Source organism: Phyllobates terribilis, unplaced genomic scaffold (assembly GCF_046119375.1).
Source record: "Phyllobates terribilis strain yellow unplaced genomic scaffold, ASM4611937v1 Scaffold_4__5_contigs__length_816908805, whole genome shotgun sequence".
Classification (NCBI taxonomy): Eukaryota; Metazoa; Chordata; class Amphibia; order Anura; family Dendrobatidae; genus Phyllobates; species Phyllobates terribilis.
In genome coordinates, this window is record NW_027362764.1 from 793,650,505 (window position 1) to 793,674,727 (window position 24,223).

Genomic DNA, 24,223 nt, shown 5'->3' on the forward strand with positions numbered 1-24,223 from the left:
AAGATCATTTTTCTGCATGATAATGCACCATCTCATGCTGCACATAAAACATCTGCATCTCTGGCTGATATGGGCATAAAAGGGGAGAAACTTATGGTGTGACCCCCATGCTCCCCTGACCTCTACCCCATTCAGAACCTTTGGAGCATCATTAAAAGGAGTGTCTATGATGGCGGGAGGCAGTTCACATCTAAGCAACAGCTCAGGGAGGGTATTCTGTCCTCATGCAAAACAATTGAAGCAGAAACCATCCAAAACCTGACAAATTCAATGGACGAGAGAGTTCAGAAGCTCCTTTCGAACAAGGGGTCCTATGTGAAAATGTAACATCACCTAGAATAAAGTTTTGAGTTGAAAACTGTTTGATTTCAGTTTCTAACAACCTGCTAATGCTTATAATTTCAAAAATGACCATTTTTTTGGTCTTTATTAAAATGAAAAGGTTGATCGAAAAGTTTGGGGGATCTAAGAGTGTGGCAACCCAGTAGTCATGATTACTTCGAATTCTGACAATATGAGGGTCATGCTGCAGGTAGTGCAGCAAGAAGGCACTTATGTGTCTTGCGCATCTCGGAGCCAAAAATTATTTTCCGGGCTAGATGCAGCTAAAAATTATTTTTAATTTTAAATCTGGTGAAGCTTATTATAGATGGCCTAATAGGATCAGTGCTGCACACTGCTACAAAGCCCAAATTATTTTCCAGTCAAGATACAGATAAACATGATTAGTAATTTGAAAGCTTAAAACGGTTGGTAGGGTGATTTTAACCAATCATCAAGCTTTTACTCTCCCCAGGATGACACAGGGGTAGAAAAGTCGTTTCGGATCCATGATTTGTTCATCTTTATGAACGTGAGTCTGTCTACATTATCAGTGGAGAGCCGCGTGCGCTTATCTGTCAGCACACCACCAGCAGCGCTGAACACACGTTCAGACAGAACGCTGGCTGCGGGGCATGACAAGATCTCCAAGGCGTAAGTGGCTAGCTCCGGCCATTTATCCAGATTGGAAGCCCACAAAGAGCAAGGGTCCAGTGACACAGTCGTGGCTTCAATGTTTACTTGGAGATACTCCTGTACCATCGTCTCTAGGCGTTGACTATGTGTCAGACTTCTTGTCTCCTGTGGCCTTGCAAAGGATGGGCTAAAAAAGTGGTGAAATGATTCCGCAAAATTGATGTTACCAGCAGATACTGTGGTTCTGTCACGGTTTGAGTGCTGAACACTTGACGGTCCCACGGTTGGCAAGTTGGAACTGTGAGATTCACTTCGTGCACCACTGGTATTTTGTGGAAAAGCACATGTAAGATTCTGCAACAGTCTCTGCTGATACTCCTGCATGCGTGCATCCCTTTCTATGGCAGGAATAATTTCTGCAAATTTACTTTTGTACCGGGGATCTAACAGTGTGGCAACCCAGTAGTCAGGATTATTTCTAATTCTCACAATTCGAGGGTCATGTTGCAGGTAGTGCAGCAAGAAGGCACTCATGTGTGTTGCGCATCCAGGAGCACCAAGTCCCTGTTGTGTTGGTGGCGAGGTATCAATCATGCTTCCTTCCTCTGCACTCTCCCCCCAACCTCGCACAACAGAAATGTGATCAAGGTCTCCCTCATCTGATGAGTCTTCCATCAGTTCGTCCTCCACTTCTTCCTGGGCTCCTGCACCTTCCTCATTAGTTTGGCTGCTACCATGTGCCCTGGTAAAACCATCTCCCCCACCCTCACATGCCTGCCGCCTTGGTGCTGCCGACCGCCTGGACCTTGCAGATGTTAGCCCTTCCGCATACAACTCCTCCTCCTATACTTCATCCACCTCCTCTTGTGCCACCACCTGACTCTGGTTTCTGTTTAACATGTGCTCCAGCATGTAAATTACCGGAATAGTCATGCTGATAATGGCATCGTCAGCATTAAAAATCTTCGTCGCCATTTCAAAACTGTGCAGAAGGGTGCATAGGTCCCTGATCTGAGACCACTCCTCCAGCGTGATTTGCCCCACCTCTGAATCTCGTTGGCCCAGGCTATACGTCAGAACGTATTGCACCAGGGCTTGTCGGTGCTGCCACAGTCGCTGCAACATGTGCAGAGTTGAATTCCACCGGGTAGGCACATCGCATTTTAGCCGGTGAAGTGGCAGGCCCAACGACTTCTGTAGAGATGTGAGTCGCTGAGCTGCGGGATGCGAACGGCGGAAGTGAGCACACAGCGACCGTGCCCTCTGCAGAAGGCCATCTAGTCTGGGATAGTGGGCTAAAAATTGCTGGACAACCAGGTTCAACACGTGAGCCATACAAGGCACGTGTGTGACATTGCCCCGGCGAAGGGCCGCACCCAGGTTTGCAGCATTGTCGCACACGGCCTTCCCTGGTTTCAGGTCCAGTGGAGACAACCATTCATGAAATTGGTTCTCCAGAGCTGACCACAACTCCTCAGCTGTGTGACTCACATTTCTCAGACATTTCAATGTAAAAACCGCCTGATGACGTTGAGCCCTACTGCCAGCATAGTAAGGAGGTGTGCAGGATCCCTTCTGCGCAGTTAGAAAGCTTGTGGCATGACCAGACAGGCTTTGGGTGCAGGTTGAAGACCGATAGGAGGTTGAGGAGGCAGAAGCAGTGGTGGAACTTTGACATAAAGAGGATTGACGCACAACTCGTGGGGACGGCAAGACTTGGACAGCAGCCCCTTGTCCTGCTGTCACCATAGTTACCCAGTGCCCAGTCAGCGACATGTAACGCCCCTGTCCATGCCTACTCGTCCAAGTGTCTGTGGTGAAATGCACCCTGTCACACACAGAGTTTCTCAAAGAAGCGGTGATGTTGTGTGCGACATGCTGGTGGAGCGCAGGCACACCTTTCTTTGAGAAGTAGTGCCGACTGGGCATCTGGTACTGGGGCACTGCGACGGACATAAGGTCTCGAAAATCCTCTGTGTCCACCAGGCGGAAAGGCAGCATTTCTGTAGCCAAGAGCTTGCAGATGGTGAAATTCAACCTCTTAGCTTTCTCATGGCTAGGAGGAAATGGTCTTTTACTTGTCCACATCTGAGGGACCGAGGGCTGGCTATTGTGCTTAGACGGGGTTGATAAGGGTGTCCCCGGCAAACTGCCGGTCTGTGAGGAAGATGCAGTCGGACATGTTAGGTTGCCTTGATCCAAAGGTGGTGCTATCGATGTCGGACAGCGCTCAAGACCAGCTGGTGTTACCACCTCCAAAGAAAATGATGACCTGCCAATCACGCTGGCTGTTGCGGGTAAAGAGGTGGCAGGTCTGCGCCCCAAAACAGGTGTGACTGCTGTCCCCCCAGTCACAGAGGATGAAGAGGCCGCGGATGCACAAGATATGGCAGACGGTGGTTGGCCCGGCCGGCTAGACCGCATTGTAGCACACTGAGCTTCCCACTGCAACTTATGCTTCATGTCCATGTGCCGGTTCATGCATGAAGTACTCAAACTATGTATTTTTTGGCCTCTACTTAGCTTTTGCTGACAAATGTTACAGATAACACGAGTTGGGTCATCTTTATCGATCTGAAAAAATGCCCAGGCTATGCAAGGCTTAGCACCCATGCGACCTGAAGAGCCACCACGACTTGTGGTGAGAGGCAGAGTTGTGTTTGAGGATGCAGTTGTTGACGTGCTTCCAGTACTACGTCTCTGTCCAGGAAGGCGCAACCTGACCTCGTCGTCACTAGCATCTTCCTCCACCTCCTCTGCTGACCTCATCTCTTGGCTGACTGTGGGTTGACAGTAAGTGGGATCTCCGACCTCATCATCATCACCCTGTGCGTTATCACACCCGTCGTCCTCAGAGCCAACCTGTTCCTGCCCTGACAAAAAACTAAAGTTGTCGCTCCAATCAGGTATTTGAGTCTTATCATCGTCTTCCTCATTGTCTCCACCAACAGGAGTTACAGTTGGGGAATGAGGGTCTACATTATGGTCAGAACCTTCTGCGTCTGGTCCTGGATCCGACTCATAAAGATTCTGGGCATCAGTGCAGATCATTTCCTCGTCTGGATTCACAGAAGCGCTGGAGTCGACCTCTGATTCCCAGGCTATAGTATGAGTAAACAGCTCTGCAGACTCAACCATCTGTTCTACCTCATACTCAGACGGGCAGCTGGAGATTTGGGAGCTGTGAGGAAGCAAGTGCGATTTGGGTGACACCTTTGAGGACTGGAGTATTTGTGATGTTGAAGTTGATGTGGAGGAGAGCCCACTTAAAGGAGCACTTGATATCCGTTGAAGCACCTGCTGTTTTTGTGCCTCATCTGGAATTTGTAGCGATTGGCGTGGCCGTAAGAAAGGGATCTTATCACATTGTCCGCTAAAAGAAGTAGACATTTTAGTTTGGCTGGAAGATGGTCTTTCTTCTGCACCTACCCCACGGACACAACCTTTTTTCCCCTTCCCAACACGCCTATTCCCCTTTCCACCAGCAGCAGGCCTTTTTCCACTCATTTTGGTGGTTAACTAATTCACAACTCTGGAGTTGTTTGCACAAAAAAACAATGGATGGTAACCGAGCAGAGCTGAGTGGCCAAACTGTGGTATTAGGCCAAAACTATTGGCTGGGTTAGATGCAGAAAAAAATTATTTTTAATTTGCAACCTGATGGAGGTCAGTATAGATGGACTAATAGACCAAGTCCCACACACCGCTAGAAGCCCAAATATTTTTTCAGAGCTAGATGCAGAAATTTTTTTTATTCAATTTGCAACCTGATGGAGGTCAGTATAGATGGACTAATAGACCAAGTCCCACACACTGCTAGAAGCCCAAATATTTTTTCAGAGCTAGATGCAGAAAAAAATTATTTTTAATTTGCAACCTGATGGAGGTCAGTATAGATGGACTAATAGACCAAGTCCCACACACTGCTAGAAGCCCAAATATTTTTTCAGAGCTAGATGCAGAAAAAAATTATTTTTAATTTGCAACCTGATGGAGGTCAGTATAGATGGACTAATAGAACAAGTCCCACACGCTGCTAGAAGCCCAAATATTTTTTCAGAGATAAATGAAGAAAAAAATTATTTTTAATTTGCAACCTGATGGAGGTCAGTATAGATGGAATAATAGACCAAGTCCCACACACTGCTAGAAGCCCAAATATTTTTTCAGAGCTAGATGCAGAAAAAAATTATATTCAATTTGCAACCTGCTGGAGGTCAGTATAGAAGGACTAATAGAACAAGTCCCACACACTGCTAGAAGCCCAAATATTTTTTCAGAGCTAAATGAAGAAAAAAATTATTTTTAATTTGCAACCTGATGGAGGTCAGTATAGATGGACTAATAGACCAAGTCCCACACACCGCTAGAAGCCCAAATATTTTTTCAGAGCTAGATGCAGAAAATTTTTTTATTCAATTTGCAACCTGATGGAGGTCAGTATAGATGGACTAATAGACCAAGTCCCACACACTGCTAGAAGCCCAAATATTTTTTCAGAGCTAGATGCAGAAAAAAATTATTTTTAATTTGCAACCTGATGGAGGTCAGTATAGATGGACTAATAGACCAAGTCCCACACACTGCTAGAAGCCCAAATATTTTTTCAGAGCTAGATGCAGAAAAAAATTATTTTTAATTTGCAACCTGATGGAGGTCAGTATAGATGGACTAATAGAACAAGTCCCACACGCTGCTAGAAGCCCAAATATTTTTTCAGAAATAAATGAAGAAAAAAATTATTTTTAATTTGCAACCTGATGGAGGTCAGTATAGATGGACTAATAGACCAAGTCCCACACACTGCTAGAAGCCCAAATATTTTTTCAGAGCTAGATGCAGAAAAAAATTATTTTTAATTTGCAACCTGATGGAGGTCAGTATAGATGGACTAATAGAACAAGTCCCACACGCTGCTAGAAGCCCAAATATTTTTTCAGAGATAAATGAAGAAAAAAATTATTTTTAATTTGCAACCTGATGGAGGTCAGTATAGATGGACTAATAGACCAAGTCCCACACACTGCTAGAAGCCCAAATATTTTTTCAGAGCTAGATGCAGAAAAAAATTATATTCAATTTGCAACCTGCTGGAGGTCAGTATAGAAGGACTAATAGAACAAGTCCCACACACTGCTAGAAGCCCAAATATTTTTTCAGAGCTAAATGAAGAAAAAAATTATTTTTAATTTGCAACCTGATGGAGGTCAGTATAGATGGACTAATAGACCAAGTCCCACACACCGCTAGAAGCCCAAATATTTTTTCAGAGCTAGATGCAGAAAATTTTTTTATTCAATTTGCAACCTGATGGAGGTCAGTATAGATGGACTAATAGACCAAGTCCCACACACTGCTAGAAGCCCAAATATTTTTTCAGAGCTAGATGCAGAAAAAAATTATTTTTAATTTGCAACCTGATGGAGGTCAGTATAGATGGACTAATAGACCAAGTCCCACACACTGCTAGAAGCCCAAATATTTTTTCAGAGCTAGATGCAGAAAAAAATTATTTTTAATTTGCAACCTGATGGAGGTCAGTATAGATGGACTAATAGAACAAGTCCCACACGCTGCTAGAAGCCCAAATATTTTTTCAGAGATAAATGAAGAAAAAAATTATTTTTAATTTGCAACCTGATGGAGGTCAGTATAGATGGACTAATAGACCAAGTCCCACACACTGCTAGAAGCCCAAATATTTTTTCAGAGCTAGATGCAGAAAAAAATTATTTTTAATTTGCAACCTGATGGAGGTCAGTATAGATGGACTAATAGAACAAGTCCCACACGCTGCTAGAAGCCCAAATATTTTTTCAGAGATAAATGAAGAAAAAAATTATTTTTAATTTGCAACCTGATGGAGGTCAGTATAGATGGACTAATAGACCAAGTCCCACACACTGCTAGAAGCCCAAATATTTTTTCAGAGCTAGATGAAGAAAAAAATTATTTTTAATTTGCAACCTGATGGAGGTCAGTATAGATGGACTAATAGACCAAGTCCCACACACCGCTAGAAGCCCAAATATTTTTTCAGAGCTAGATGCAGAAAAAAATTATATTCAATTTGCAACCTGCTGGAGGTCAGTATAGAAGGACTAATAGAACAAGTCCCACACACTGCTAGAAGCCCAAATATTTTTTCAGAGCTAAATGAAGAAAAAAATTATTTTTAATTTGCAACCTGATGGAGGTCAGTATAGATGGACTAATAGACCAAGTCCCACACACTGCTAGAAGCCCAAATATTTTTTCAGAGCTAGATGCAGAAAAAAATTATATTCAGTTTGCAACCTGATGGAGGTCAGTATAGATGGACTAATAGAATGATGCTATGCCCAAAAGATTTTACTTCACTAGGTGCAGTAAAAAAATTGGTATTCTATACACAGGTGGTATATCTTGCAACACAGATAGGCTACTCCACTGACTAACACACTCTGCAATAGGCCAAAAAGGATTAGCTTTGCTAGATTCAGCCAAATGCTGTGAAAAAAACTTGCACAGCACTGGCACAGACCTGCCTGGCAAAAACTGATAGGAACTCATGTAACCTAGTCCTGAAAAGGACTCCAATTACAATTAGTCTTTACTCCCACAATCTATCTATTTAAGAGCACAGACCTGCCTGATAAAAGTCGTAGGAAATGCTGTAACCTAGTCCTTAAAAGGACTGCAATCACAACTATTCCCTACTCCCAAGCTATCTGTATATTTGTGCGAAAATTGGCTTGAAATTAACAAGGTATAGCACACACAGCAACAGCGGTGCCGTCTAACACGCAGCTGCAGCAGTGAGAAAATGGTGGCGACGGGGAAAATGGCTTGGTCTTATAGGGCAAGGACATGTGACATACACTGCCAATCACACATGCCCTTGCTTGTGTGAAAAAAAGCACTTCGCTCCGTGTGTGCGCTGCTGATAGGCTGACAGATTGCACCTCCCCACTGCAAATGCGGGAAAGAGAAAAAAAAATGGAGATCTTCATTGTTCCTGCAGAGATCCATCCCCTGCCCCTCCCCCCGCCCCGCTGTACACTCAAACTGCGTATTAACATTAATTTTCAACATTACTGAGAAAAAATCCAGTTATGATTTTGGTGCACGAACAGTTATCGAACATAACCTCGAACAGCCGAATTTTTCTCAAATTGTTCGTGTTCGCCGACCGGCTCGAACACCGCCCAAAACAGCTCGAATTTGAGATTGGCGAACAGTTCGAGTAGAACAACGCTCATCTCTAGTCCCCAGCAAACTGCCGGTCTGTGAGGAAGATGCAGGCGGACATGTTAGGTTGCCTTGATCCAAAGGTGGTGCTATCGATGTCGGACAGCGCTCAAGACCAGCTGGTGTTACCACCTCCAAAGAAAATGATGACCTGCCAATCACGCTGGCTGTTGCGGGTAAAGAGGTGGCAGGTCTGCGCCCCAAAACAGGTGTGACTGCTGTCCCCCCAGTCACAGAGGATGAAGAGGCCGCGGATGCACAAGATATGGCAGACGGTGGTTGGCCCGGCCGGCTAGACCGCATTGTAGCACACTGAGCTTCCCACTGCAACTTATGCTTCATGTCCATGTGCCGGTTCATGCATGAAGTACTCAAACTATGTATTTTTTGGCCTCTACTTAGCTTTTGCTGACAAATGTTACAGATAACACGAGTTGGGTCATCTTTATCGATCTGAAAAAATGCCCAGGCTATGCAAGGCTTAGCACCCATGCGACCTGAAGAGCCACCACGACTTGTGGTGAGAGGCAGAGTTGTGTTTGAGGATGCAGTTGTTGACGTGCTTCCAGTACTACGTCTCTGTCCAGGAAGGCGCAACCTGACCTCGTCGTCACTAGCATCTTCCTCCACCTCCTCTGCTGACCTCATCTCTTGGCTGACTGTGGGTTGACAGTAAGTGGGATCTCCGACCTCATCATCATCACCCTGTGCGTTATCACACCCGTCGTCCTCAGAGCCAACCTGTTCCTGCCCTGACAAAAAACTAAAGTTGTCGCTCCAATCAGGTATTTGAGTCTTATCATCGTCTTCCTCATTGTCTCCACCAACAGGAGTTACAGTTTTGGAATGAGGGTCTATATTATGGTCAGAACCTTCTGCGTCTGGTCCTGGATCCGACTCATAAAGATTCTGGGCATCAGTGCAGATCATTTCCTCGTCTGGATTCACAGAAGCGCTGGAGTCGACCTCTGATTCCCAGGCTATAGTATGAGTAAACAGCTCTGCAGACTCAACCATCTGTTCTACCTCATACTCAGACGGGCAGCTGGAGATTTGGGAGCTGTGAGGAAGCAAGTGCGATTTGGGTGACACCTTTGAGGACTGGAGTATTTGTGATGTTGAAGTTGATGTGGAGGAGAGCCCACTTAAAGGAGCACTTGATATCCGTTGAAGCACCTGCTGTTTTTGTGCCTCATCTGGAATTTGTAGCGATTGGCGTGGCCGTAAGAAAGGGATCTTATCACATTGTCCGCTAAAAGAAGTAGACATTTTAGTTTGGCTGGAAGATGGTCTTTCTTCTGCACCTACCCCACGGACACAACCTTTTTTCCCCTTCCCAACACGCCTATTCCCCTTTCCACCAGCAGCAGGCCTTTTTCCACTCATTTTGGTGGTTAACTAATTCACAACTCTGGAGTTGTTTGCACAAAAAAACAATGGATGGTAACCGAGCAGAGCTGAGTGGCCAAACTGTGGTATTAGGCCAAAACTATTGGCTGGGTTAGATGCAGAAAAAAATTATTTTTAATTTGCAACCTGATGGAGGTCAGTATAGATGGACTAATAGACCAAGTCCCACACACCGCTAGAAGCCCAAATATTTTTTCAGAGCTAGATGCAGAAAATTTTTTTATTCAATTTGCAACCTGATGGAGGTCAGTATAGATGGACTAATAGACCAAGTCCCACACACTGCTAGAAGCCCAAATATTTTTTCAGAGCTAGATGCAGAAAAAAATTATTTTTAATTTGCAACCTGATGGAGGTCAGTATAGATGGACTAATAGACCAAGTCCCACACACCGCTAGAAGCCCAAATATTTTTTCAGAGCTAGATGCAGAAAAAAATTATTTTTAATTTGCAACCTGATGGAGGTCAGTATAGATGGACTAATAGACCAAGTCCCACACACCGCTAGAAGCCCAAATATTTTTTCAGAGCTAGATGCAGAAAAAAATTATATTCAATTTGCAACCTGCTGGAGGTCAGTATAGAAGGACTAATAGAACAAGTCCCACACACAGCTAGAAGCCCAAATATTTTTTCAGAGCTAAATGAAGAAAAAAATTATTTTTAATTTGCAACCTGATGGAGGTCAGTATCGATGGACTAATAGACCAAGTCCCACACACTGCTAGAAGCCCAAATATTTTTTCAGAGCTAGATGCAGAAAAAAATTATTTTTAATTTGCAACCTGATGGAGGTCAGTATAGATGGACTAATAGACCAAGTCCCACACACCGCTAGAAGCCCAAATATTTTTTCAGAGCTAGATGCAGAAAAAAATTATATTCAATTTGCAACCTGCTGGAGGTCAGTATAGAAGGACTAATAGAACAAGTCCCACACACTGCTAGAAGCCCAAATATTTTTTCAGAGCTAAATGAAGAAAAAAATTATTTTTAATTTGCAACCTGATGGAGGTCAGTATAGATGGACTAATAGACCAAGTCCCACACACTGCTAGAAGCCCAAATATTTTTTCAGAGCTAGATGCAGAAAAAAATTATTTTTAATTTGCAACCTGATGGAGGTCAGTATAGATGGACTAATAGACCAAGTCCCACACACCGCTAGAAGCCCAAATATTTTTTCAGAGCTAGATGCAGAAAATTTTTTTATTCAATTTGCAACCTGATGGAGGTCAGTATAGATGGACTAATAGACCAAGTCCCACACACTGCTAGAAGCCCAAATATTTTTTCAGAGCTAGATGCAGAAAAAAATTATTTTTAATTTGCAACCTGATGGAGGTCAGTATAGATGGACTAATAGACCAAGTCCCACACACTGCTAGAAGCCCAAATATTTTTTCAGAGCTAGATGCAGAAAAAAATTATTTTTAATTTGCAACCTGATGGAGGTCAGTATAGATGGACTAATAGAACAAGTCCCACACGCTGCTAGAAGCCCAAATATTTTTTCAGAGATAAATGAAGAAAAAAATTATTTTTAATTTGCAACCTGATGGAGGTCAGTATAGATGGACTAATAGACCAAGTCCCACACACTGCTAGAAGCCCAAATATTTTTTCAGAGCTAGATGCAGAAAAAAATTATTTTTAATTTGCAACCTGATGGAGGTCAGTATAGATGGACTAATAGACCAAGTCCCACACACCGCTAGAAGCCCAAATATTTTTTCAGAGCTAGATGCAGAAAAAAATTATATTCAATTTGCAACCTGCTGGAGGTCAGTATAGAAGGACTAATAGAACAAGTCCCACACACTGCTAGAAGCCCAAATATTTTTTCAGAGCTAAATGAAGAAAAATATTATTTTTAATTTGCAACCTGATGGAGGTCAGTATAGATGGACTAATAGACCAAGTCCCACACACTGCTAGAAGCCCAAATATTTTTTCAGAGCTAGATGCAGAAAAAAATTATATTCAGTTTGCAACCTGATGGAGGTCAGTATAGATGGACTAATAGAATGATGCTATGCCCAAAAGATTTTACTTCACTAGGTGCAGTAAAAAAATTGGTATTCTATACACAGGTGGTATATCTTGCAACACAGATAGGCTACTCCACTGACTAACACACTCTGCAATAGGCCAAAAAGGATTAGCTTTGCTAGATTCAGCCAAATGCTGTGAAAAAAACTTGCACAGCACTGGCACAGACCTGCCTGGCAAAAACTGATAGGAACTGATGTAACCTAGTCCTGAAAAGGACTCCAATTACAATTAGTCTTTACTCCCACAATCTATCTATTTAAGAGCACAGACCTGCCTGATAAAAGTCGTAGGAAATGCTGTAACCTAGTCCTTAAAAGGACTGCAATCACAACTATTCCCTACTCCCAAGCTATCTGTATATTTGTGCGAAAATTGGCTTGAAATTAACAAGGTATAGCGCACATAGCAACAGCGGTGCCGTCTAACACGCAGCTGCAGCAGTGAGAAAATGGTGGCGACGGGGAAAATGGCTTGGTCTTATAGGGCAAGGACATGTGACATACACTGCCAATCACACATGCCCTTGCTTGTGTGAAAAAAAGCACTTCGCTCCGTGTGTGCGCTGCTGATAGGCTGACAGATTGCACCTCCCCACTGCAAATGCGGGAAAGAGAATAAAAAATGGAGATCTTCATTGTTCCTGCAGAGATCCATCCCCTGCCCCTCCCCCCGCCCCGCTGTACACTCAAACTGCGTATTAACATTAATTTTCATCATTACTGAGAAAAAATCCAGTTATGATTTTGGTGCACGAACAGTTATCGAACATAACCTCGAACAGCCGAATTTTTCTCAAATTGTTCGTGTTCGCCGACCGGCTCGAACACCGCCCAAAACAGCTCGAATTTGAGATTGGCGAACAGTTCGAGTAGAACACCGCTCATCTCTAATCCTTATAAAAGCTTTTTAACTGCAGCAGCTTTAGTGGACGCTACTGGAGCTGGAATTACGCGACTGCTGGCATGAGACTTGCCCTCCGATAGATCCTTGTAAAAGGATTTAAAGTGTATTCATTCAAATTAGAGAGACAATTTAAATTAAAAAGTTTAGACCAGCCTCCACCACAGGGGGGCTCGCTCGACCCACCAGCGGACAGGCACCAGTATTGGGAGAGGAGGGCTGGCCGTCAGGGTCCACCGCAGCTCTGGCACAAAGCCGGTGACACGGAGGTGGCACGGGCAGGAACGGACTGGCCGTGTCGGCTTCGCACTTTTTTGGTTTTAGAAGGGCATGACATGCCTATATCTGTTTCTCCCCCTCCTTTTACTCCTCCACCTCTTTTCTTTTCGCATGACTTTATTTACTTGTCACTTTTCCATGTGTTAGTTGTGTCTTCTGAGCAGTTTGTCAGGTTTTGGACACCTTTGAAGGTGTTTTCTATGTGTTTCTATGTGTTTTTGTTTGCCTGCCATTGGTTATAACGGTGTTCGAAGGTGTTCGACGAACAGTTCGGCGAACATACGGGTGTTCGATGAACCGAACCGAACTCGAACACTACGGGGGTGGCTCAAGACTAGTCTTTAAATTATTAGTGGGGTTTTTCCTAAAATTGGTCAGCCGTTGGACTCACTGCATACCCTATAACTGTATAGCAGACTCTCTCCTTTCTTATGGGAATTTGTTGTTACTGTGGCCCTGCTCCATGTGTCTTTAAATTCTTAGTGGTGTTTTTCCTAAAATTGTCAGCCGTTGGACTCACTGCATATCCTATAACTGTATAGCAGACCCTCTCCTTTCTAATGGGAACATATCGTACCTTGTTACTGTGGCCCTGCTCCATGTGTCTTTGACGCGCCCCCTGGGCCTGTGTTGTGCAGGGGAACCCGGAACCGGGCCTGTTGTAGAATACTGGGGGTTGTAGTCTCCGTGTGGCGGTGACCCGGTCCGTGCCCAGGGTGGTCAAACCAGTGGCAGTCCTGATGTATAGCAAATGTCCGACTACGCCACCCGTGGATTGCGGTCAGTGGGGACCGCCGCTGTGCTGCAGACCGCTGAGGCTGATGTTGTTTGAGCAGCTGAGTATGGGATAACTCCCCACGGGAGAAGTATTGCCTCAGGGCAGCTAATGTGAGAGATGATGGGAGTGATTGTGTGAGCGTCCCAGTGCTAATGGTGCTGGTGCGGCAAGGAACCACAGAGACGTGCGGTTGCAGTTTTCAATGCTTTACTCACAGTTGTTGTTCATGTCAATGCTGCAGGCGATGACTGCCCGAGCCGTGCTGCGTCCACCAGGCAAGGGACTCGGTCAACTCCCAGGTTATTCCAGAGTGTGGTTCAGAGCTCCCTTCTATACCTTTCTCTGGCCGTCCCCACCAGTGACCCACCTTTGTCCAGCTTCCTCGGGCCTTCTGTTGGCGAAACCTCTCCCGGTTTCCCTGACCCTATGCGGTATGCCTTTCTGGTGGATGCAGTGAGGAGTCGCACCAAGATGTGGTAACAACCTCCGGTCTTTGGCTGAGGAATCTGTTGCCTCCACCAATTTGGGTTCCGGTACCCTGTTCTGCCAACCCTTCACCCTGTATCTCCTCTGGGCATATGGGGTTCCTTCTGTCCTCGTGTCTCTGGGCCTTTCTCTGTGTTCCTTGCTTCCTCTCTCCTCTGTTCCAGTTCCTTTCTCACTTTCCTTTCCGTTCCTTTTCCTCTCTCTTTCTGATGTTTCTGGCCTCCACTCCAGGCCTGCCTCTGGAGCTGGGCCCAGACTGAGCCACAGCTCCCTGTCAGCCCTCTCTGGCTGAACTCCTGTCTTCTTCTCCTCCTCTCTGAACTGGCTGGACTGAACTGGACTCTCTTCTAAGATGGTGCCCACCTTATATACCTCCTTCTAACACCCGAGCCCAGGTGACTAGCAACCAATGGGCTCCTATCTATGCCCAGAGACCCACCCCTATCTGCTCCTACACCACTGGGTATTCCTCCCCCCTGCCCCACTCCAGCCAGGGACAGATGCTGTCGTGCCTGCACTTCTGTCTAGTGGGATCACCGTTGAGCTGTCCCTCGGAAATGGGGTGTGTGTGGTGCATGCAGCTTACCGAGTCCTGGTCCACACACCATCCTTACCCGGGAGTGGAATATCACACCTCTGGTTTGAGGTGCAATACCCCTGTAGCACCCGAGTCCTCGGGGTGCTACATCTTTAAATTATTAGTGGGGTTTTTCATAAAATTGTCAGCCGTTGGACTCACTGCATACCCTAAAACTGTATAGCAGACCCTCTCCTTTCTCATGGGAACATGTCGTACCTGGTTACTGTGGCCCTGCTCCTTGTGTCTTTAAATTCTTAGTGGGGTTTTTCCTAAAATTGGTCAGCCGTGGGACTCACTGCATACCCTATAACTGTATAGCAGACTCTCTCCTTTCTAATGGGAACATGTCGTACTTGTTACTGTGGCCCTGCTCCATGTGTCTTCAAATTCTTAGTGGGGTTTTTCCTAAAATTGTCAGCCGTTGGACTCACTGCATACCCTATAACTGTATAGCAGACCCTCTCCTTTCTAATGGGAACATGTCGTACTTGTTACTGTGGCCCTGCTCCATGTGTCTTTAAATTCTTAGTGGGGTTTTTCCTAAAATTGTCAGCCGTTGGACTCACTGCATACCCTATAACTGTATAGCAGACCCTCTCCTTTCTAATGGGAACATGTCGTACCTTGTTGCTGTTGCCCTGCTCTATGTGTCTTTAAATTCTTAGTGGGGTTTTTCCCAAATTTTGGCAGCCCTTGCAGTCACAGCATGGGCATTACCACTATACGAGACCCGCTCCTTTATAATGGGAACATTTTTTTTACTGAGACCCTCCTCTATGTCTCTTCAAAGGAGTGTTGGGTTGCATCCAAATTTTTGGCAGCCCTTGCAGTCACTGGATACGCAACAACCATATAGGAGACCCACCTGTTAATAATGGGAACAACAAAGCATAGCCGGCTGATGGCTCTCTAACAATAGCGAGGGCCGACTGCTGGCCTTTTAAGAATAGTAAGGGCCATCTGGTGTCCCTATAAAAATAGGCTTTATGACTTTCAGAGTCCCTCCATCATAAATAAAACAGGATGTGTATGATGATGTGTCACACACCACATTGCCAGATAAGGTTGTAAAATGTTAAAATGACATTTCCCGGTGAATGCATTTGTCTTAAAAAAAACAAAACAATAGGATCTTTCTTTAGTATAAAAAACAGCGTCACCAATTTATCAACAATGTAATCACATTGTTCAGCTCATGCACCTCCTCCTCCATCTCTGAAATGACCACATCAGTCACAAGCTGACAGCACTGCAGCACTGCCTTGGCTGTGCTGAAGATAACATGCTAAATGCTTAATTGACAAAACGCCCAGCGCTGCAGAGTTGTTGAAAGCTGTAACACAGCAGCCTGATCTGTGGCTCTCACCGTTGAACATACAGCCAGGCATGGTCGTGTGTGACAATGGGCGGAACCTGGTGACGGAGAAAATGACAGCCGGGGTAGATACGGTTTCCCTCTATGCCATTCCTTTCACTGAGCTAAAGAATATGGTGAAATATAACTCCTACTGAGAAGCTGTTTCAGATTAAAAAACATTGTGCCCACCAGAGGATTTGATTCTGAGGGATAACCTTTCTCCCCCGCTCAAGAGCCTCATAGCAGCTGCAAAGTTAGCGCTATCATGAACTCTCCTGAGGTAGAAGCCAAGCCACACCAGAGGATTCTCTGGTGGGACCGTCCAACCCTGCCAAGAAGCAGTCCTCGCTAAGAAAAGCGTGTGGAAAGGTTCCCGGACACTCTATTGCTGCTTTTTTACTGAAGAGGAAACACACGCAAACATGGGGAGAACATGCAAAATCCTTGCAGATGTTGTCCTTGCTGAGATTTGAACCCAGGATCCCAGCGCTGCAAGTCTTCAGTGCTAACCACTGATCCAATGTAATGCCGTTCACCCTCTAGTATCTAACAGGCTGGAGAAACTTGCACCTGCTGCCACTCTATCTTCAGCTCAGTTCCTTTGTGAGAAAATTTATTTGGGCAGCCACTCAGTCTACCAAATAAAATTCCTGAGAAGGAAATTGGGGATGGCTTTGCTACTGGTACTGGGGGCAGTGCTAATACCATGGTGTCGTACCATAGTTTTCTGGAAATATTCCAGGCTGGTAGGAGGCAAGCAAATTCCCACAGAAAATACCAGCAGTAATGTTCAGGGACCCGCGCTTGCAGAAGACAGAGACAACACCAGGAGAAATAGTGACGGCTGGGTACTGAGTATGGACACGAGGCAAGTGGTTGTGAAAAGCTTCCGCCTCCACAAGCCTAAAAGGCCACATTTCAAGTGAAAGCAGCTTTACAGGACTTCCTGTGAGAAATGACACCCAGGGTAGATAGGGTTTCCCTCTATGCCAGTCCTTTCACCGAGCTAAATACAACTGTCAGCAAAAAAAAGTTGTGGACTGGCTCCGTACTGTCCCCGCCCACATTCACCTGTCCACGTGTTTGTGGTTAGGTGGTCCTTCCCAGTAAGTGCACTGGGGAGGGCACGGGTAATGTTGTGGGACCCGTGCTTGTGGAAGGCGGAGGCGATACAGGGAAATATAGTGGCGGCTGGGGACCGAGTATGGACACCCGGCCGCCGCCGGCATGAGGTTGCGAAAAGCTTCCGCCTCCACGAGCATAAAAAGCAAAAAGCTGCCCAGAAATCTGGCAGTTTAGTGTTGCAGCCTGTGGCTGGGTGGGAGGCTGCCTGCATACTTGCACTTTCATTCCAAGGAATGTAGTAGGGACAACTGAACGCTGCAGTTGGACAAGGACGTGGACGGTGATTGTTGCAAGTCTGCAACGACAGGTGCATGGCGGGAGGCATCTTCGCATGCACCAAGCATCACTTATGATGGGCACACTTTTAGGGAGTGACGTGGGAGTCAGAGATGCTTCCAGAGGTCTTCCCCATGCTGTTCCCATGACTTTTCAGCACTGTATGCATGTGTCTGATGATGTGCCACGCACCACATGGCCAGATAAGGTTGTAAAATGTTAAAATGACATTTCCCGGTGAATGTATTTGTCTTGGTTGAAAGCAGTGCAAAAGTGCAAAAACGCATGAAAAACGCTACGTGTGAACATAGCCCAAGGTATGGAGGAGTATTTTTGTTTTTGGTTATTTATTTTGCTTTATATACATTGTACATGTCATGGAAAGTATGTTCCTTAACATATTTCCCAGGAAAATACATTTTGGTTTCGTTTTGGTATGTTTTATTGTGAGTCCGTAAAAGTGGCGTAATACTCTGACCACGTTGTTGACAGAAGTGACCTGGGAGTCAGAAATGCTTCCAGGGGTCTTCCCCATGCTGTCCCCATGTCATTTGAGCACTGTTCCTGTAAAGATGTGCGGTTGTGGATTTTAATAATTATTCCTTCCGACCATGGTGAACAGCAATTCCAGGTAAATGTCCAACAGGCAATTCTCTTAGTCCAAGAGTTTACAACCTGGGATCAGTAGTTCCACTGCCCCGTACCAGGTGATATCCACTGTCCCCCAACTTTTGGTTGGCCCACAGCTTTTTGTATCTCCCGCCGGTATATTGGCAGTCACAGCATATGCTCCTTCGGATGATGGATATCACGACCGCAGCCCGTGATACCACCCAGCTCTCCGTCCGACTAGTAATGAATCTTCTCTTTCTCCTGCACAGGGTTCAGCCCCCTGAATCGGCAGAAGAGCTCACCCCTCCCTCCCCCAGCTAGTTGTGCCTTAGTGGAGATATTTTCTCAGGTGGAACCCATCCCCTGGGTTTGCATGGGAGATGACCTGTGGTGACGGAGAGAACAATGGCCCAAGGTCTCGGAGATATGGTCACTAAATGGAATAGATACCTGAGGTTGAACTGATGAGAAAACAACATGGCATGAATTGGCTCTCTATGCCTTGGAGGTCCTGGCCTGCCCTGCCGCTAGTGTTTTTTGTTAGAGTTGGTTTTTAGTGCCGCTGGTGGAATTACAACCAATAGGCGCATCCGCCTGTCAACTGAAAATGCTAACAGGCTGACTCTTATAAAAATGAACAAGGGCTGGATTGGGCCAGACTCCTCAACACCACCGAATGACAGCAGCGTAACATAAACTCAAATCCATTGTCTTTTCTTGGGATGTGTATTCCCATGCACCTCTTCACACCCATACATGGGTATATGCTTCATGATTTAGTCTATTTGCTCTTGTCCTCCTCCTTCTCCGCATCCTCATTCTCCACCACCATATCACCACCATATGTACCATATCAACGTATATACGTCTCTTTTAAGGGACATTGGAGTTCCTCCAAATTTTTGCCCTCCGTTGCTTCACTACATAGGCAAACAGTATGGGAGACACACTTCTTAATAATGGGAACATTGTTTTCAGGAGGCCTTCTGACTTCTACGTCTCTTGCAAGGGGTATTGGAGTCCCTCCAAATTTGTGACAGCCATTGCAGTCACTGCATAGGCAAACAGTATGGGAGACCCTCTCCTTTCTAATGAGAACCTGTTGTACTTGTTACTGTGGCACTGCTCTATGTGTTTTTAAATTGTTAGAAGGGTTTGTCCTAAATTTTGACAGCCGTTGGACTCACTGCATACCCTATAACTGAATAGCAGACCCTCTCATTTCTAATGGGAACATGTCATACCTTGTTACTGTGGTCCAGCTTTATGTGTCTTTAAATTGTTAGTAGGGTTTGTCCTAAATTTTGGCAGCAGTTGGACTCACTGCATACCCTATAACTGAATAGCAGACCCTCTCATTTCTAATGGGAACATGTCATACTTGTCACTGTGGCCCAGATGTATGTGTGTTTAAATTGTTAGTGGGGTTTTTCCGAAATTTTGGCAGCCGTTTCACTCACTGCATACCCTATAACTGAATAGTAGAGCCTCTCCTTTCTAATGGGAACATGTCATACTCGTTACTGTTGCCCTGCTCTATGTGTTTTTAAATTGTTAGTGGGGTTTTTCCCAAATTTTGGCAGCCCTTGCAGTCACAGCATGGGCATTACCACTATAGGAGACCCGCTCCTTTATAATGGGAACATTTTTTTTTTACTGAGACTGTTTTCTATGTCTCTTCAAAGGGGTATTGGGTTGCGTCCAAATTTTTGGTAGCCGTTGCAGTCACTGCATACGCAATAACAGTATAGGAGACCCACTCATTAATAATGGGAACATCAAAGCATAGCCAGCTGATGACTTTCTAACAATAGCGAGGGCCGACTACTGGCCCTTTAAGAATAGTAAGGGCCACCTGATGGCCCTATAAAAATAAGTTTTGTGACTTTCAGAGTCCCTCCTTCATAAATGAAACAGGATGTGCCTGATTAGGTTGTAAAATGTTAAAATGACCATTTCCCGGTGAATGTATTTATCTTGTTTGAAAGCAATGCAAAAGTACAAAAACGCATAAAAAATGCTATGTGTGAACATAGTCCAAGGTGTGGAGGAGCATTTTTGTTTTTGTATATTTGTTTTGCCTTATATACAAGTCATTTCCCTGGAAAGGATGTTCCTTAACATATTTCCCTGGAAAATCCATTTTGGTTTCGTTTTTGTATGTTTTATTGTCAGTCCGTAAGAGTGATGTAATACTCAGACAATATTGTTGACAGCAGTGACCTGGGAGTCAGAAATGCTTCCAGAGGTCTTCCCCATGATGTTCCCATGTCATTTGAGCAGTGTTCCCATCGATTTGGGCAATTTTTAGGCCCTCTGCAGACCGCCGGGGGGAGCCGCCTGAAAAATGTTCGAGTTTCCCATAGACTTACATTGAGCTCGTTACTCGGACTGAGCACTCGAGTATTCCAATGTGCTCGATCCGAGCAATGAGTACCTGAGCATTTTAGTGCTTGCTCATCACTAGTAATAACATATTACAATATGACTCTGCCATAAAAATATGGAACAGCCTGAATCTCTGAAGAATATAGCCCCATAATATAATCATAGATCACCGTGTTTAGAACAGATGAGTAGCTTCTAATTTGTCTGTTTGTAGATAAAAGAAGTTCTTGCAGCTCCTCGTCCTGGTAATCAAATTTCTCCCCAAATAGCACAGAACTGATGATGTTTCCCACAGCGCAGCCGATGGTCATTACCGGGTTAAAGGGCTTTCCTGTGGAGAGAAAGCAAGAACATCATGAAGTGACCTCCACTTATCATCCTACTCTACTCATTCTTTGGAACATTCATACTTAGAGGCTGGTCCAACATGGCATAATAAAGTCACAGGGCAGATAGTGGCAGGGAGTAGATGCTGAGACATCCACAGAGGTATTGAAGGACTACCAAAATCCAAGAGTCACTTTAGGTGCAGCCAGAATCTGGTAGAGCTCCCCACAGCCTTGGTATAAGGACTGCTCAGGTGAAGCTAACAGTTTATTCAGTACCACCGCATTGTCTGTGGTCAACTTAAAGCGAATTCCCAGTACAATGTTAGTGGTCGCAGTCAGCAGTTGCACATCTGCAGAATGCATCTCTATGATCAGTGCAGGAAAAAGACAGGAAGCTTAATTCTCAGTGTTCAGCTTCCTACTACAGACATCATGGAGTCTAATAAAAAATAATAAAGTCTAAGCAGTGCAGATAGTGGTAGTGTCATGGGTGTGTCAGAGGTGACAGACAGTCGCCCTGCAGTTGGTTGCAGGAGATCTCTGCGTTTGGCATTACAGACATCTTCTTAGAGGCTGTCTCTAGGACCCAGCGGCTACCTCCCTCTGGCTAATTAACACCTTGCCTGGGTGTATAAATACCTGTTGTGTTTCAGAGGGAGATGCTGGCGATATTCATTACTACCTGTGAAAACTTTAGCTAGAGCAGTACTTCATCCTCTCTGGAGCTTGAGGATGTCTGCTCATTTGTCTGGAGTTCATCAAAAGCTAAGCAATTTCCCCCTATTTGTCCATGCCTGTTGTTCATAGTGTTTAGTGGAGATCGACTAGTGCTCATATCCTCCCTTCCCTAGTGTCAGGGAGATATTGATGTCAGAAAAATGTTCTTCCATATTTCCCTGACATGGATATTGACAATTTCTCCCTTTTGTGAGTACCAAACTGTCTCCATAAAAATCTCAGCACTAAGCCCCAATTAACACAGCCCAGAGATGACAATCTACAGTGTCTTCCTTCAAATTATCACCCACAGCCAAAATAGGTTACACAAACAAATGTCAGCCAAGAGGTGTCACCAAGCTACTTAGAATGTGAGCCTCTTGTCCCTGGGAGTAATTAGTGGCAGGATTGCAATAATTTGTCTGTAACTGGGAAGGTTTGCTTTCCCGAGCTTAAAAAAGAGATCTCCAGCCACATCGACTCCGATATGAAATATGGAATAACTGATGTTCTGTAATTCTGACAATAATGGGACCCATATTTTTGGTGGCGGGGACAGCTAAGAAACAAGATGCTCAGTATTTCATAGGCTTAGGCCTCTCTGGAGAACTGTAGCGCAAAAACCCCAGAATAGCAGACTGCAGCTATGCGATGTGTGGTCTCTAAATGAAGGTAAAATCCTAACAGGAATAATGGCATCGTTGGCAAGCTTCTGCGATCAACGAGCGATGAGTTATCGCAGAAGTTAGCATTTTTAATAAAAATGTACAGGCTAGAGACCAGCCCACATGATGTCACCATAAATGGCGTGTGGGCAAATCTCCCCTTAGGTATAAGAGAACCCATGGAGAGTACTGGAGCACTCATTGCCAGGGGGGTATAAGGATTATATGCAGCGGGTCGCGTTCGATAAACCTAAAAAAACTGGGGAGTCCCTCCTCCACCTATATTGAATCATCTCCGCGATCGTGTAGCGTAAGTTGTCTTCTTTTATCCTGTTTATTTTATGTAACTGCTTATGTATTTTAATGTTTCCTTTGTAACATCCTTGTATATGTTTTTTTCTTAAACATTGCCTCCCTTTTGGATTAAATATAAAATGTAATAGTTCTGTTTCTTTTGTCCTGTAATCATTCCCTTCTCCGAAGCCATATACACTACCAATACGTAGGCATCTGGCCAGGCCTGTATTATATTCCCAACTCGGCTGGTGGTGGCAGAGAATAATAATAATTGGGTTATCGTGAAGCTGACAGTAACGGTACGGGGCGTAAACACGGATTCCATGTGTTGGAATCCCGAGGTGTGACGCCATAGTCTCACTAGTCGCTTGCCGATATCCATGTAGCGAGTAGTCTGGATGGTGTGCTCGTGATTCTGGACGAAATACTGACAGTGTGATGGCAACGGCAAGATATTGCGTGATCTCCCCGGTGTCGTCCCTGTGGAGTTCCTGACACCAAGCCTTAGTCATACGCCAGGGCAAGGCGGCGATTGGTGAAGAGCCAATACAGGGACGTTAGGGGAGACAGGGTGATGCTAGATCAACCTAGGAGGTCTCCACTTTACCCGTTTCCATAGAGTCTGTGCTCCCTTTCCCTCTTCCCTTTGTGTTGCACTAAGTCTTTCCCACACCTTGCGTGACATTATCGCTGGCTGAGCACATTTTGAAAAAGAAAAAAAAAGAAAAAAAAAAGACTGACATTTTTTTTTCCTCTATGTGTTTTTGGGCATGGACTTTTTTTTTTCCTTTCTCCTTTGGTATGGGTACTGTTGCAGAGCTCGCAGAGCAGTTTCTCTGTCTGTCCCTGTAGGTGAATGACCTCAGCTGTGAGGTTCAGTAGCAACATCAGCGGCTACTGGTCGCTAATGTGGGGGTCTCTGCAGGTAGGCTTGCCCGGCCTGAAACCAAGGTTGTGACACGCCCCCTGGGCCGTGGGGTACCCGATGCCGGGCCGGTAGATGCTGGGGGTTGTAGTCACAGTGGCGGTGACCCGGTCCGTGACCCAGGGCGGTCAATCCAAGGGAAATTATATGTATAGGTTTTATTAAAGAGTCCGACTACGCCACCTGTGGAATGCGGCTAAAGGGGGGGCCGCCGCTGCGGAACAGTCCTCTGAAGCTGGTGGTATTGCAGCAAGGATGTTATGACTCCCCACAGGAAGAGCTGGCTTCAGGGCAGGGTGTGGATGTTGGTGGTTGTGCAGGGTGTCGTACTGCAGTAATAACCACAGAGTCAGTATAGTTCAGTCCCAGGGTCTTTACTGATGACAATTAGGCAAGCCTGGATTTGGGTACTGGCTAGAGGTAAGAGTCCGGTCAGCCTGGAAGCAAACATAGAGTCCTTCTTGCCAGGTGAAGTTGTAGGCCTCCCCTTCTCACTGTACTCTTTGGCTCTGCTGCTTGTAGCTGTGCTGTGGCCCACGTCCCTGAGTGTAACGTTCTGTGCTCACCCGTATGGGTTGCAGCTTGGGCCTTACTCATGCGTTGCTTCCACATAGCGGTGCTGGTCCCTCTGTGCTGCTGAGCCTCCGGGCGTCTGATGGGGCCAGGAGACCTTCAATCTCCTGCCCTACAGTATCTGCTACTGGGCCTTCAGTGACCCCACATCCTCGGACTCCGGTGTCCGGTCCTCTGTGTTTCTCTTGCTAGGACGAGCTACCTCAGCTCCAATCCCTAACTCTTGTCTCCTCGACGTCCTAAACTCAACTCTTCACACTAAGACTAACTAACCCCGCCCCCA

The 24,223-nt window shown here is 45.3% G+C and overlaps 1 protein-coding gene across 1 annotated transcript in view; it reads right to left on the reverse strand.

The window, feature by feature from the left end:
• The window catches only part of LOC141266085 (cytochrome P450 2C25-like), a 464,905-nt gene that overhangs the window by 181,211 nt on the left and 259,471 nt on the right, over positions 1-24,223 (reverse strand). Inside the window, exon 5 of the mRNA XM_073679991.1 lies at positions 20,605-20,765. Coding sequence (XP_073536092.1) covers positions 20,605-20,765 — 161 coding nt within the window. The remainder of the gene's footprint in view (positions 1-20,604; positions 20,766-24,223) is intronic.